The sequence below is a fragment of the Euprymna scolopes genome, chromosome 9 (assembly GCF_053919585.1).
Source record: "Euprymna scolopes isolate OS-2025 chromosome 9, ASM5391958v1, whole genome shotgun sequence".
Taxonomy (NCBI): Eukaryota; Metazoa; Mollusca; class Cephalopoda; order Sepiida; family Sepiolidae; genus Euprymna; species Euprymna scolopes.
Window position 1 is genome coordinate 152,140,255 of NC_136490.1, and position 15,695 is coordinate 152,155,949.

A 15,695-nucleotide genomic window follows, 5' to 3' on the forward strand; every position below is an offset into this window, starting at 1 on the left:
GATGGTCATTGGCGAGATAGTCGGAGGATTGGGGCTATAATGATGGGGGAGAGAAAAAAAAAAAAAAAAAGATTCTTTCGTAATCTCGTGTCATTTTATTTATTTAATCTATCACCGCTATATTTCCAAACACAATTTTTTTTTAATCTCTACGATATTTTATCTTTTAGACGTAATCCACTACACTAGTTTACTCTAATTTAGTTTTTTTTTTTTTTTTCTCTCATAAAATGTATATACATGTATATATGATATCTAATTTACATAAGGAAAACACGCTGCTCTCCCTCATCATTATATATAGCCCCAATCCTCTGACTATCTCGTCAATGACCATCCCTCTTGAAGAAGTCCGCATAAATCGGGCAAAACGTTGAGTATCCAGGTCCTTCCACCTCCATTTTATTTCATACATACATATATATATATATATATATATATATATATATATATATGAGAGAGAGAGAGAGAGTATAAGTCTGACATGTTTTGAATGAATAGAAACATTCTCATTTATTCATTTAGATTTCTTATTTAGTATTAATGCAATATTTTCAATTTTGTAAAAGAAGTTGATTGGTTTGTTTAACCAGCATATCAACCTTCTTTTGGTCACTTAATGCTGTATATAAGTTTTTGTTGTTTTTGTTTTTTTTTTTTAAATATTTCTGCTGTTTTATAAGTTGATTGTTTTCAAATTTTTAATTGCTTTCTGGCATGACTGATAAAAATTCATTAAAACTTGAAATAAGTGACAAAGGTCCCATACACTGAAAATTTATTACTAAGAAATAGAGATAGGGATCTTGATAGCCTGTTTCCAGCTATTGAGTAATTTTCCCTTGAACCATATTTTGTTGAACGTGTTTAAAAGATGTGTTATTGATTTGGGAGGAAGTTGTTTCAGAAACTCATAATATATCTCATTTGCACTGATAGATGTATTATGTGATTCATGGCTTCATAAAAGTTCTTAGTAAAAACATAATTATATTCTTTATTATTCGAGTTGAAGTTTGTTCATTTTATTTTTTATTTTTTTTGTATCTTGTTTTGTCCTTTGGAAGGACTGACTAATTTTTGCTAGGGAAATTATTTTGAAAGGTTTTAGCAAGGATATTCGTTATATTTTTTGTCTGTTATTTTAATGCTGTTTTGTACAAGATGATTTAAGGGGGAGGGTAAATTTTTGCCTGAGATTTTCCTTATGGTTGAAACCTGTTTTGGGTTTGTGTTTATTTAATCTTTTCTATGATGACTTTTCGAGTTATTGCTCTTTTTTGCCTAAAGAAGTTTTGAATTGTGCTTTATTGGTTGAGAGTTAAATTTTTGTAAAGCAGCTTTATGTAAGTGAATTGTTTTTTGCATTCATCCTTAAACCATGGTTTTTGCTGTTTGATAATTCTTCTACTTTTGGGTATACATTCTGTGTGCGATAGCTAGTAATGTTTCAGAAAAATATTAAATTAAATTATTTGTGTTTTTTCACGCTAAGAGTTTTTGGTGGCATTACTATTTTATATTCCTCCCAATTTTTTTTTGTTTTTTTTCCATTAGGGAAGATGGTTTTTGGTTTCTTTCAAATTTGTCAAAATTATCAAGAAATGGTCACTACACCATGAGTCTTTTAGAACTTTCCAGTCATAATCCATGAAGATAGTGGGGTTATTGCTGAGTAGGTTCCCAAGGTATGTATTGGATTTATAATTTAGTATGCATAAGTTATATTTTTTCAAGAATGCATAAAACTTAGGAACATCACAATAGTTCATTAATACAGAATTCCGAAAATGTGACAGTGATACATGTTCATTAACACAATTTGAAGGCAGCACATTCAGGACTGCACAACACTATGTGAAAGGGTTGCTAATTTTTTCCAGATTTTTCCTTTTCTCATCTGAGTATACAGATCCCTATATTATTAAAGTCACCTAATAATAAGAAAGGTTTCATTAATTGATTTATTATTGTGTTCAATTCTATTTAATTTATTGGATCTTTCAATGAAATGTAGATTGAATAGATGTTTAATGTTTTATCGAATGTGGCTGCTGTAGCAATGGCTTGAATATTGGGTTTTAGGTTTATTTTATTTTGGAGGATATTATTTCTAATAAGGATAGAGCCTCCTCCAGATGCCCTCTTTTGGATATCATGAATGTAATTGTATAGTTTATAGTTCTTAATGTTTATTTTGTCTTTGGTTTTTAAAAAGGTTTCTTGTAGACATATGATGGCTAGTTGAGGATTTGTTATGAGGAGTAGGTTGTTTATATTAGGTTTTAGACTGACAGTTATATTGAATGATTTTTTGAGTCATGTGAATATGAGTTCGATATAATTTTTAGTGTTTAATGTGTTTGTTTAAGGACATTTTCTTGAAGACAAATTACATCGGGGAAGCATTGGAAGCATCTTAGGGAATTAGGGATGAATATTTCTACTGTTTCGATAGTATATCCTATTTTGATTTTGGGAGGAATTTGAGGAGTATGGCAAGTAAGAATGTATGCCATTGTGGGAATCTTTTCGTTTTTTATATATATGTTCTTTCATGATCGATAATTCCTTTTCATTGCATACAAGATTTATTCAGTGTTAGTGAAGTACAAGTCTCTGCTTTTAATTACTCTTTTTGATTGGTTTAACATTTTATGTAACTTTGATATCAATGTTACAAAAAGTTGTCATTTTTCCTATTTTCTCGCTGATTTTTTTTTCTCAATTTCTACTAGAAGCTTTTTGTTTTTAGTTTTTTATTTTTTTAAACTGTTTTCAGTTTGTTTTATTACTTAATAAAGATCGATAATTTTGATAACAATTTTTTCCAGGAATTCTAATACATAGAATTTGGGGAATTCCATGTCGCTTTCATTTTTATTATCTGAATCAGATAATTCGTGTTTGTTTTTTTTTTTTGTGACATCATTTAGTTAATTGGTTTATTAATTTCCCTGCCAGTGCTCCCTACCCGCCTCGGAGCCGGTTATTGAGACTTGTCAAGGGGGAAATCCCATTCGCTTTGAAAGATCAGGCCTACAAAGAGCAGTATACTTATGCATATAAAACTCCCCAAAGCATTTGTCTCCATATTTATTACACCGACCAAATCTTTTAATGAATAAATATTTTAGTTTGCAGCCATGTTTGATTTTATGTTCTTCTTCATATGACATTTGACTCTGAGCCAGTGCCTTCTAACATCTACTCTTTAAAAGAGTTGTCAGATAGTTTGCTTTATTTCCTTTTTCATGAGAAGGAAATATTTTCAATTTAACTTTTCACTTTTTTTATGCTTTATATATGATCTCATTGTGAGTTCATTTTGGTAGTAGATGTTAGGGCTTGGTCTGACTAGTTGAAGGAACAGATCGGACCTCTCTTTACTGCCCATCTAGCCCAGGTAAAGGCCGAAGTGGTATGCTGGGTAATCAAGGTACTTAATCCTGGTCTCTAAAACCCTCAACCATCAGGAGACTATCCCAAGGCATCATGAGTTACTACCCACGGCTAGCAGGTAGCCTCACTGAGGCACTTTTACTCTCTGCAGGGGAATAAATTGGCATATTCTAATGCCCCACCAACAGGACCAGATTTGTAAAAAGAGTTGTGGCATACATTGACCAAAAATTTTAAATACGGACAGACATAAAAACAGAAAAAGTGATGTTTATATTATAAGTAAACTAGACACTCAGGGCTTAGATAGTTTGTCACAGACCTAATATTATTGGTATGAATAAATATTTTTTCATTAAAAAAAAAATTATACATTGGCATACTATATATATATATATATACAAAAAAAATAAAATAAAAATTACAATTAAATTTACCAAAATGATATAAGATGGTAAAACTAAAGTATATTATAAATATTAAAGAATTAATATTTATAAAGTAATCTCAACCAGATGTAAAAACTCGATAAAACCAAATAGGAGATAGAGCTTATAATATAATAATACATATATCGGTGCTACTTCAACATTAATTAAGAAAAGAATATCAAACCAAGGAACTTCTCTAACCACTTTAATTAAAAAACTTAATTCTAATAATACCTCCTTCTCAATCAAATGGACTATCATAAAAAAAGTTAAGTCTTATACTCCAGGCTCTAAGCCATGTCGCCTCTGTACAACCGAAGCTATAACTATAATTACTTCCCCTCAAAGTAACAATATAATAAATTCTAAAAACAAACTGATCTCTTTCTGTAAACATAAGTCCAAATTTAATTAGGGTAATTTTGAAATTACATGGTTATTACTTTAACCTTTCAGATATAATTTTTCTTTAACATTATCGTTTTTTTTCTACATACTTTCTTAATACTTTAACTTAATAATCCTTTATTTTAATACTTTATTTCTTCTTTGTTTGGCCGTTTTTTTATCTGCAATTTCCGTTTTGGTGTTTAAATATTCCTATCTATCAAATATATCAATCTACCTATACTTTCATATCCTGTATATATTTACTTACATTTTACTATATGCATTTACTTACATACATACTTGCTTTATCCGGAACTTGCAGATACCGGCCATCCTCTCCCCTTAAATTTTTTTTTTTTTTAGTGTTTTTTAATAACTTCTGCTGATATTTTCTTAAGTAATAAGCTGTACCTTTCAGTTGACCCCTTTTTTTGCCCTATATTTTTGGTGCCTTTTAACGTCGTCTTGTCTGGGTCATTTTGACTTTTGCTTTTCTATTTTATATTTAATTCTATTACCATTCAATCTTTTTTTTTTCTTCTTCACTCATTTTTTTTTTCTCTTCTCCATCCATTTTTCTTAATTACACCTTGTCTCGGCAGCCGGGATAATGCATATTTTGTTTTTCTTTTAATAATATTATTTGAATTCTTTCCCCTTTTTTTTTACCTATTCGTGAATTATTCCACGGATTTCGGCCTTTTGGATTATTTTGAACCATCTTCCAATTACGCGATTTCCTTGGATTTTATTTGTGCAAATGGAAATTTAACTAACTTTCTTGGATTTACATTTTTGAATTTTACCGTCATTGAATACGTTACCTTTTACCAGACTATCCATTAACGTGAAATCACCTTTTTCTTCACCATATTCCCTATGCTTCACTTTTTGTTATCAAGTAAGATCTTTGACTTACTTGCAGTTTCATCAAATACTTTTGTATGCAAAATCCGATCCCGCATTTTGCTAATTCCTACCCTCTGATGAGAAAAAGTATTTCTTCGAAACTCTGCGGATTAAGGACTATCCACTTATTTAGTGTTTCCTTTTCAAATTAAATATGTTTTTAACTCTTTTTCAAAGTGTTTTTTTAACAGGTTTTATTAACTATTTGCTCATATATATATATTATTTGTAGATTTTTTTCATTCCTTTAAAAAGGGCTAGCTACAAAAAAAAAAAAAAAAAAAAAAAACATTTTTATCACTCTTTTAGACTAAGATGAAAGTGTAGTATCTGTTTTCCACAAAATGCTGGAAATTTTCATATAATTATCTCCCTTGCAAAAAATTACAAAATCTGTTGTGCTTAAAATTTGAAACAATTTTTATCGCTAAAACACAGTATCAATAAACACATCTTAATTTCCATTTTTTTTTTTTAATGAAAATTGAAAAAATAAAATCTGTTATTAAGAAAGAAGCCTAATTTATTTTGTTTCTGAAAGAAAAATGAAAATGTGGAAAAATAGCTTATTTGCATTACGTTTAAATTTTTTAGATGAAAATTGATTCGTATTATTTGGATTCTTCAGATTATTGTCCTCTTCTTGAATGTTATTTTCACGTTTCGGTCGATGTAACCTCCAACCTTCTCCAGGTGTATCGTGTCAAACTCAGAGATCTTTTTCTATTGAACTCAGGAATCTGCACAGAATTTCAAATGGAACCCTTTATTTAATCCACAGAGGTAGCATGCTCTTGTTCCATTAGCCATGGTTGGACAATTTTTTTATTACTGTTATTTCACTCCCAAAACAAGGCAGAGTGCCAGTTAGACATAAGGGGTTATTATTTGGGATCAATTTGACAGGGATACTATGTTGGGAGTTGAGCAGTGAGATGTCTGTTCACACTACACTTGAACTTCTGCATGTCAGTAGAGTCATGGACCAGGAGGAAATTCCAAAGTCTATTAGTTTGGGAGAAGGAACAACTAGAGTAGAAGACTTTCCAACATCTAAGGATCTCTACAGTGTAGGGGTGGGATTTTGCTGCTTGTTGGGTTAGTTGGGTGTATTTATATCAAGGGAGTACAAGTGCCTTGAATTTGTCAAAACACATTCCATCAAAAAACTTGTAAAACAGACATAGGGATGCAACATTTTGTCGATAGGACAGACGTTTGAGTTTAGTTGATAGCATGGAACCTATTAAGTTGGAGATTCTTTTTTGGCGCCTGTCTAAGAGTAAGATGCACTATCCCAGATGTGGCAGCAACACTCCATGCATGGGTGAATGATAGCCTTGTAAAGATACAGGATACTCTCAGGTGGGAGCAACTTTCTAGCATGGTAGAGAAGGACTACTTTCTTTGCAGCAATCTTGGCAATGACTTCAATGTATTTGTTCCAATTCATGTTGCGTGTGAATGTTGAGCTGAGGAGTTTAAAGAAAAAGCTTTCGGTGTATTATCAGTCGTGGCAATCAGTGGTTGAGAAGGTTTCTTGTAATTGTTAAAGGAAAGAAATTAAGTCTTGGTAGCATTGAATGTTACCATCTATTTACATCCCTATTCAATTACAAATATACCCATCTCTGAGACAATTCTATCAACGAGGTCATTTATGAATATCAGGAATAATAAAGGTCCAAGGATAGACCCTTGTAGTATACATTTATATCATGTTGTTTTGACATACAACCATTGATGAAAACTTGGATTTTTCTCTTGTCTAAAAAGGATTTGATTATATTAAATATTTGTCCAGTAATACTGCAGGATTTAATTTTCATGAAAAAAACATTCATGCCAGACCCCATCAAAGACCTTTGATATATCAGAGATTACAGTTAGGATATCTGCAGTAGAATGAGCTTGACTAAATCCATACCGTCGGTCAGAAAGAATTTTAGTATTTATGAAGTGCTTAATTGATTCAAGACTCAAAGATTTTGGCAAAGAGAAGGAGGAGGCTAATGGGGTGATAATTGAGTGGGTCAGTTCTTTCGCCAGAATTCTTGGAAACTGGTATCTCAAAAGCAATTTTCCAGCAGTGTGGAAAGCAAGATTCAATAATGCATTTGTTGAAAAGGACTGGGACAACCTTAGTGGAAAATTTTTTTTTAAATAGTAAAGTACGAATAAAATCTAAGTTTTTTATAAGATAATGAACATGAGAAGGGATGATTTTTAAATTATCGAATATGGCAAAGGGAAATAGGAGAGAGTGCCTTGTTGGTCTAAAATGGAGTTGGAGATAAACTGCTTTGCTAGCAGGTTAGTCTTCTTGGTTGCTGTGCAAACAATCTCATGGCTATTGAATAGAGGAAGAATTGTTGATTGACCATTATTTACTACACTGCTATAAATTTTACAGAAATCACAAGTTCTTATTTTCTGCGACTTGATGAGTTCTCTGGTGATTTGAGTATACCTTCTCTTGGCTGAGGTTATTTCACTTATAATTATTTCTAGAAGAGATTAGAGTATTATTGTAATAATCAGGTCCCTGTTTATTGTGATGTAATATTGGCGTAGTTCTAGAAGGTCCATCCCTTAGGCTTTGCTTTATCTCTTTGAGAAGGCGTTAGTTTATTGCTAATTGCCCAAGTTGCACTTACTGGGGAATGCCAACAGGGCTGCCCAGGCACTTTTGCAGGTCAGAGTGCTCCTCCTCAGGAGCGCTGACTTCAGAATCGCATTTTCTGACTCTGGTGTCACAGTTCTTGCAGTGGGAGAGAACCAAATAACCTTATATACTTTGACTATTTGTACTGGACTTATGTTGGATAAGTCTGCAAAAAGTATGCTGCCTTTGAGCAATGGCAACTGTACAAATAGAAATGAACCATTAAAGAGAGTGGGGTTTGCTATAACATACCCTTCAATTGCTGCTTTGAACAATTCAGTAACCTCTTTTGCACATTGTTGTATGGCAGTAGAAAAGATACTGCTCTACGGCGCATTTCTAACGTGATCCTTGATAGCTTTAAGTCACCCTTCTTGAAGTACCGTGTCGTTTTGCGCAATGGCTCTTTAACTTGGGGTCAAGAGTTAAGGGTGATATCTACCAATATCAAAATGATTATCATTCACAAGTGTGCAATGGGTGTTTGTACTCAATAACTGTGGCCAGAAATAGGTTTGAAAGTGAGGCTTGCTGATTCTGACAAATCTGGGAGACAGATCAGGAACTTGACAGTCTGGATCAGAGAATGGGATATAGAAAAGCTATGCATGATGTTGCCAGAGACTAGAGAAACGAAGCCAATTATTGTGGTGGACATTAAAGTCACCCAACACATGTACTTGTTTCCTACTATCTAGGGAGTGTGCTGAATCTATGCTTTCAAAGTCTGGTTGATTAGGGTATAGTTTTGGGTTGAGGGAAAACAGTTGAGAAAATATAACTAACGCGATGTTGAAAGTTTAGTCTAAAGCACATGAAGATTTGTCCGATTCTAACTTAGATTCTCTAGTCAAGGGGAGAGAGTTGCGAATATAGACTCCAAGTCTATCCATGTGTCTGAGTCCTTACGGCAAAGTGGGAGATAACCAAACATGTTAAAATGGTTAGAGTATATGGAGGAGTGCAGGCTAGTTTCATTTAGCACCAAGATATCCAAGGAGTGCTAGGAGAAATGATTCTACATTGACTAAGTTAGTTCTAAATCCACGGATATTTGTGAATGCAAGCCTCAAAGGACGAAGCAAGCTGTTTGAATGTGCATCTAATTTGATCATATTTTTTGTTTGGGGTCATTTATTTAATAGTTTCCATTTTAGTGTGAAAGGTTGGTTGGTTGGTTTATTGGGGCTTCACGGCATATCAACCACTGTGGGTCATTTAATGCCAAGCTTTGTATTTAGTTGAGATAGTTTTTGTTGTTTTTTTTTTTTGGGGGGGGGGTCCGAGTTATGTATTTTAGAATTTTTTGAGTTTTTATGGTTTAAAGTGATTTGAAGAGTTTTTTTTTTTTTTTTTTTTTTTTTTTTTTTAGGTATTTGATGATTTGGTGTGGTGTTACCTTGTGAAACAATTCTTTGATTTCGTTTACTATATAATATTTATTTCTGATAGTTTCATATTTTTGGTAATCTGTTAATATATGTTTTATTGTCATCTGTTTGTCGGAGAAAGTGCATTTTGTTTTTTCTGTTGCTTCAATTAGGTGCGAGTGTGTTAATTTGGTGTGTCCGATTCCGATTCTGTTTAGAACGATATTTTCTCTTCATCCTTTTATTGTTGTTTTGTTTTTGTGTTTTATTATGGGTTGGTGCTTGTGTAGTTTGTTTTGGGTATATGTGTCCCATTCTGTTTGTCATTTATTTTTGTTATATTCCTTTATTTTTCTGCTGAAATCTGTGTATGGTATTTTGATGTTGGTTATATTTTTGCTAATGGCTTCTTTGGCTAATTTGTCAACTTCTTCATTGCCTGGAATGCCAACATGACTTGGTATCCAGGCTAAGATTATTTCTTTTCCTTTTTCAATAATTTCATTGTATTTGTTCATTATATCTAATATATAAGGATGCTCTAGTTCTTCTCCTCTTAGAGCTAAGATGCATGACAAAGAATCAGTATATATAATGAATTTTTTCTTATTGTCATTCTTAATTAATTCAAGTGCCATTTTGATTGCTTGTAATTCTGCTGTGTATATTGATGCATCGATGGGAAGTCTTATTTGGAGATGGTTTTGTCCATCTGTACATGCCGCACCTGTTCCTTCTTTTGTTTTGGCTCCATCAGTGTATATTTCTTTGTGTTGTAGGTACTTTTCTCTGAGTTTGCCGAAGTGGCTTTTATTTATTAAGTTGTTGGTATTGTTTTTTTGGTATGTAGTAAGAGTAAGATCAGTGCTGGGATCTTTCAAAGTCCATGGTGGTTTGTTGCTTACTGTGTATCTGACTATGTTATTAGGGTTTTCGTTCATTTGAGTTAATATTTCTTTGATGCGATATCCAAAAGAAGGTATGTTTTTTGGTTTGCTGGTATATATGTTTGTATATTGTAGGTTGAAGGTTTTTTCGTGTGTTGGGTTGTTTGGAACACTTTGTAGTTTTATTGCATATTGTGTTATTAATTTCTGCCATCTTAAATGTAGAGGGGGTTCATTGGCTTCTATGTATAGGCTTTCCATGGGTGATGTTTGACATGCTCCCAAACTAAGTCTTAATCCTTGGTTTTGTATGGTTAATAATTTTTGGAGATAGGATTTACGGGTGGAGCTATATGTGATGCATCCATAATCTAATTTTGATCTTATGTGTGTCTGTTGTATTTTTAACATTGTGTTTTGGTCTGCTCCCCAGTCTGTTTTTGATATTACTTTTAAAATTTTCATTGCTTTTTGGCATTTTTACTTTAAGTTAGTGATATGCATATTGAAATTAAGTTCATTGTCCAGTGTAATACCTAGAAATAACTACGTCTTATTGAAATTAAGTTTATTGTCCAGTGTAATACCTAGACATTTCGTGTGTTGTGCTATTGGGATTGAGTTTCCTTGTATTTGTAGTTGTGAGTCCAGGTGATATTTTTGTTTTCTGCAGAAATGAATACAGACAGTTTTGTTTTGTGCCAACTTGAATCCATTTTTATCGATCCAGTTTTCTATTTCGTTTAAGCATTGCTGCATCTTTCTTTCAATTGTTGTTATATTTAATGCAGAATATGCAATTGAAAAGTCATCTACAAATAATGATCTTTCAAATTGCTAAAAACAGCCTATCCTGCCTTGACAGAGTACAAAATAGACTTCGTGGCTTAGTGGGGGATGCCCTTTTCTCTACCCTGCAACCTCTCTCCCACAGAAGAGACGTTGCGAGCCTGTCCTTGTTTTATCGTTATTTCCATGGCAGATGCTCGTCTGAACTCCAATCTCTGGTCCCCCCTCGCCAATCTTTCACGAAAAACACCCGTCTAGCTGAATCCACTGTGAAAAATTTTCCCCACTCTATATCTGTGCCTAAATCAAAACGCAGATTCCATGAACAAAGCTTCTTTCTTAGAACTGCACGCCTGTGGAACTCTGTTCCGTCTGCCTGCTTCCCTCCGGACTACAACTTGGATGTCTTCAAGTCCAATGTTAACAAATTCCTAATGAACCGCCCCCTTAAGTAAACATTTCAGCAAATCTCCTCACTAACGTAATGTACTTGCAATAACCCTTATCCCTGAGTGGCTTCCGGGCCTTGATAAGTGGTGATCACTGTGTAAAAAAAAAAAAAAAAAAAAAATTCTTTTTCGGCTAAAGGGGTTGTTTCTATTGAGTGTGATGTTTGGGTTTTTGGTTCCAGTGAGGTTTTGTTTATATTTAGTTTTTTCATTTCTTCAATTGTGTTTATTAATATTTGGATTTGGTCGGTGAGGTCCTGGATTTTAATGTCTAAGTTTGTTGTGTGATAATTGTCGTTGTGCTTATTAATATTAGGAGCATTCTTTTTTGTTATTTCTGAATATTTGATTGTTTCAACTTTTTTCCTTGCTTCTGGGTAGGTGATGTTTAGCGTGTGTTTAATTCTGGTAATTCCTTTTTCTTTTTTCCAAATTTCACAATCTTTGGAGTAGGCACTGTGATTTTCTTTACAGTTGGCACATTTGGGAGTTTTTTGACAGTTGGTATGATTGTCATTTTCTCCGCACCTTCCACACACTGGGTGTCGTGTGCATTGATTCTGATGGTGGCCAAATTTTTGACATTTGAAGCAACGCAGTGGGTTGGGAATGTAAGTTTCGACTTTCAGTTTCTCATAAGCTATTTTTATTTCTGGTGGGATTTTTTGTTGGTAAAAGGTTAGTATGTATGTGTGTGTGTCTATCATTTTTTTTATTTGAATTCGTCTAATGTCTGTTACATTCTGTTCTTTCAGATATGAACGTATTTCGTCAATGGGACAAAGTGAAAGTTCACGGCTTTTTACCACTCCTTTGCATGTGTTTAGTGTTTTGTGGGGGTATGTTTTTATTTTTATATTATCGAAATGTTTCCATTTTAGGAGTTCATCCGCTTGTTGTTTTGTGAAGATTTCTATTAGCAGAGTGACATTTAATTTTTTAACCATTTTGGGTTTATGCTTTTAGATAATATTTTCTCTATCTTAAAGGGGGAAAGTTTGGTTAATGGTGTTTCTTCAGTGGATTCCATTATTATAAAATTTGGATATTTATTTTGTTCCTCAGTCGAGTCACTATCCGAAGTGTCTAGCAGTCTTTTTTTACTTGGTGTTTTGTAACTCATTAAGATTGTTTGTGGGTTCATCATTCCTGCTCCCCACCCACCTCGGAGCCCTATTTGGGAAGCGCACAGGGGGGAAACCCATTCGCCCTGGCTACAACAGGGTTACAGGAATGGTATACTTGCATATAATGTAGACTTCGAGCATTTGTGTTTCTTAATTTTTCTCATCCAAGTAGAAAATGGGAAACATTAGAGGAAAACAGCCATGTCTAGTTTTTATTCATTATATACAATTGACCCTTAGCCACCGCTTTCACCACTTATTTATGGATCTGTGTTGATGGGAGAATGTTGTGTAGTATTTAGGTTTTGTGTAGGTTATATGTGTATAAGTGGTGTGCTAGACGTGACCAGCCGATTGATCGGATCGGGCCCATCCGACCGCCCATCTAGCCCAGTAAGGGCCAAAGTGGTGTGTTGGGAAGTGGGGGTACTAAAATCTGACCTCCAAATCTCAACCACCAGGATCCCGCCCTAATGGCATTACGGGTCGCTACCCACGGCCAACAGGTAGCCCCATTGAGGGACTTCTACTCTCTGCAGGGGGGCAGTCGGCATATTCTGATGCCCTGCCGACAGGGTCTAGTGGAATCTTGATCGATTTGAAAAATTTTTCATTTCCATTTGTTTGTTTTTTTTTTTTTTAAATATTTATTTATGGACTTTAATTGTTTTTATTATTTTGGTTCGTATTTTTAAGTTAGGGAGTCAGTAGGGAAGTAGGGGTGGAATGACAAAAAAAAAAAAAAAAAGAATGTGGGGGGGGAAAGGAAGGGAGGGAGGGGATTGTTGTTCTTGTTTTTGCAGAACATATTTAAGTTTTACAAAAGAGGATAGAAAACAAAAACGGAAACTTAATGTAGGTGCATTTCGTCTCAGGAAGCCAAAAGACAGCCTGATCTGGTAGCACCAGAGTGTGAAAGGTGTTGGACATAGTGGATGTGCCCGATACCAAACATGCACACAAGAAGACCATTAGCCGGCTCTTTGTCCACAGGATGGGTGAAGGGTCCCTTTCCATGCATGACATGGCACTACAAGCATCCCGATATTATACAAATGATGATAGAGCAGCTGCTCTAAGTGCTACCAAAGAGTTAGGGCTCCTGCACTGTCAGTCAGAATACAACAGCCAGATAAACTGTCAAACCGGTACCCTTAAGCCTATCAGACAAGAGCAAACCGGTTTAATTGTGTGAACATATTGGGCATATCAAGTACCCTCAAGAGGACTTTCAGCCAGTGATGGCTGATGAAACAAGAGAATGCATGGATTAAATAAAAGATTGCGTTCGAAATTCTGTGCAGATTCTAAAGTTCAACAAGATACACCTGAAGAGGGTCAGAAATTACATCGACCGAAACATGAAAATAACTCTGTAATACAAGTTCATCTGATTCCAGAACTTTGCTAATTTGAAAGAAGGAGATGATAAAAAATATAGTTTTACCAATTCACATGGAGCTTAATTTTAACTTACACGATTTAACATACATTGTAGACGTAAATCCCAAGCAAAAATAGAGGTTGAAAGGTGACGAAACATGCATACATGCAAAAAGCATTGCACAAATACAAGCAAGCGTTTTAAGCAGAGATTGAAGCTTTTTTATTTGATAAAATTTTTTTATTTTTTTTTTTAAATGATCAAACAATTAAAAAAGCAGTAAGAACACAAAACAAAAACAGCATGATGCAGTGGAGGAGAGATTGCGGATGATGGAATGAAATCAGCAAAAAGATTAAAGTGTAGTATCTGTTCTGATACTATTCTTCCTTTGTTTTGTCCTTGGTTAAGTGAAAGAGAAATCCTTCAAGTTGGAATCAATTTAAAATTTTGTCTCTTTTTTGGAGGAGCTGGATTTCCCCCACATTAAAAATTAATCTTGTATCTAACTCCGACCTGAGAGGGAGGAATGAGTAGGGATTAACAGTTTCAGTTTTTATTTTAGTTTTGGGAAATTTTATTACGCAATATATTTGAATTTAATTACAGTTTACAGGAAACAACTTTTTTCAGACTTTTGGACACATTTGGGAAAGATAATAGGACAGACCAAACTGTCAATTGTGAACCAAAAGAATATTTCAAGAATCAAAACCAGATAGTTATAGAATGAGCAACGCCAACAAATAAATTATTTTTTAAAAATATCTATATAAATAAATGTAAACTCTTTCAAATATTTCTACATTCACATGTAAAAAAAAAATGAAGAAATGGATCCAATTATTTTCAAGTCATAATTAAACAATTTTTAACTGAAATGTCATTTTTATTGAAAATGTTATTTAAATATTTTTTATTGAAAATGTTATTTAAATATTTTTTATTGAAATGTTATTTAAATATTTTTTATTGAAATGTTATTTAAATATTTTTTATTGAAATGTTATTTAAATATTTTTTATTGAAATGTTATTTAAATATTTTTTATTGAAATGTTATTTAAATATTTTTTATTGAAATGTTATTTAAATATTTTTTATTGAAATGTTATTTAAATATTTTTTATTGAAATGTTATTTAAATATTTTTTATTGAAATGTTATTTAAATATTTTTTATTGAAATGTTATTTAAATATTTTTTATTGAAATGTTATTTAAATTTTTTATTGAAATGTTATTTAAATATTTTTTATTGAAATGTTATTTAGATATTTTTTATTGAAATGTTATTTAAATATTTTTTATTGAAATGTTATTTAGATATTTTTTATTGAAATGTTATTTAGATATTTTTTATTGAAATGTTATTTAAATATTCTTTATTAAAATGTCATTTAAATAGTTTCTTGTACTGAAAAGTCATTCAAACTATATTTTTTTACTAAAATCTCATTTAAGTGTATTTATTTTACTAAAATCTCATTCAAACAATTTTAAATATTCAAATAGAATTTTTTTAAAAATACACTCATTGATTAGATATCTAATTTGCATAAAATATTTTAAAAGGTCATTTTTTTTTATTTATCATTTTGTCCAGTGTAATAAATAATTTTATGTAACAAAGTTTGGTCAAATTCATTGAATAGTATTTTTGTTTAGTTTGAGATAAGATAGAAATCAATAATAAAACTGTTTATTTTCATTTTGGAATATTACTAATGCAGTCACCGAATTGTCAGATTATTTTTTAAAAATAAAACTGCTAAATGTGAAGCTCCCCCTTCTCCGATCTAAGTGTTAAACAGATATGTTAACCATGTTAATTTAAATTAATCTCTTTGACCATTTTCATTTATATTTTGTGAATTAGCACCATATTTTTGAA

General features: G+C 32.5%; 2 protein-coding genes across 6 annotated transcripts in view; both read right to left on the reverse strand.

Moving 5' to 3' along the window:
- LOC145284930 (ATP-dependent chromatin remodeler CHD8-like) overlaps positions 1-15,695 on the reverse strand; it is a 181,019-nt gene that overhangs the window by 7,933 nt on the left and 157,391 nt on the right. The window lies entirely within an intron of this gene.
- LOC145284932 (uncharacterized) lies at positions 9,143-10,753 on the reverse strand. The gene is made up of 2 exons (XM_080134030.1): positions 10,642-10,753; positions 9,143-10,590 (listed from the first exon to the last, which is right to left on the reverse strand). Exon 2 carries the CDS (start codon positions 10,517-10,519, stop codon positions 9,491-9,493), a length of 1,029 nt encoding a protein of 342 aa, XP_079990156.1. The 5' UTR covers positions 10,520-10,590; positions 10,642-10,753; the 3' UTR covers positions 9,143-9,490.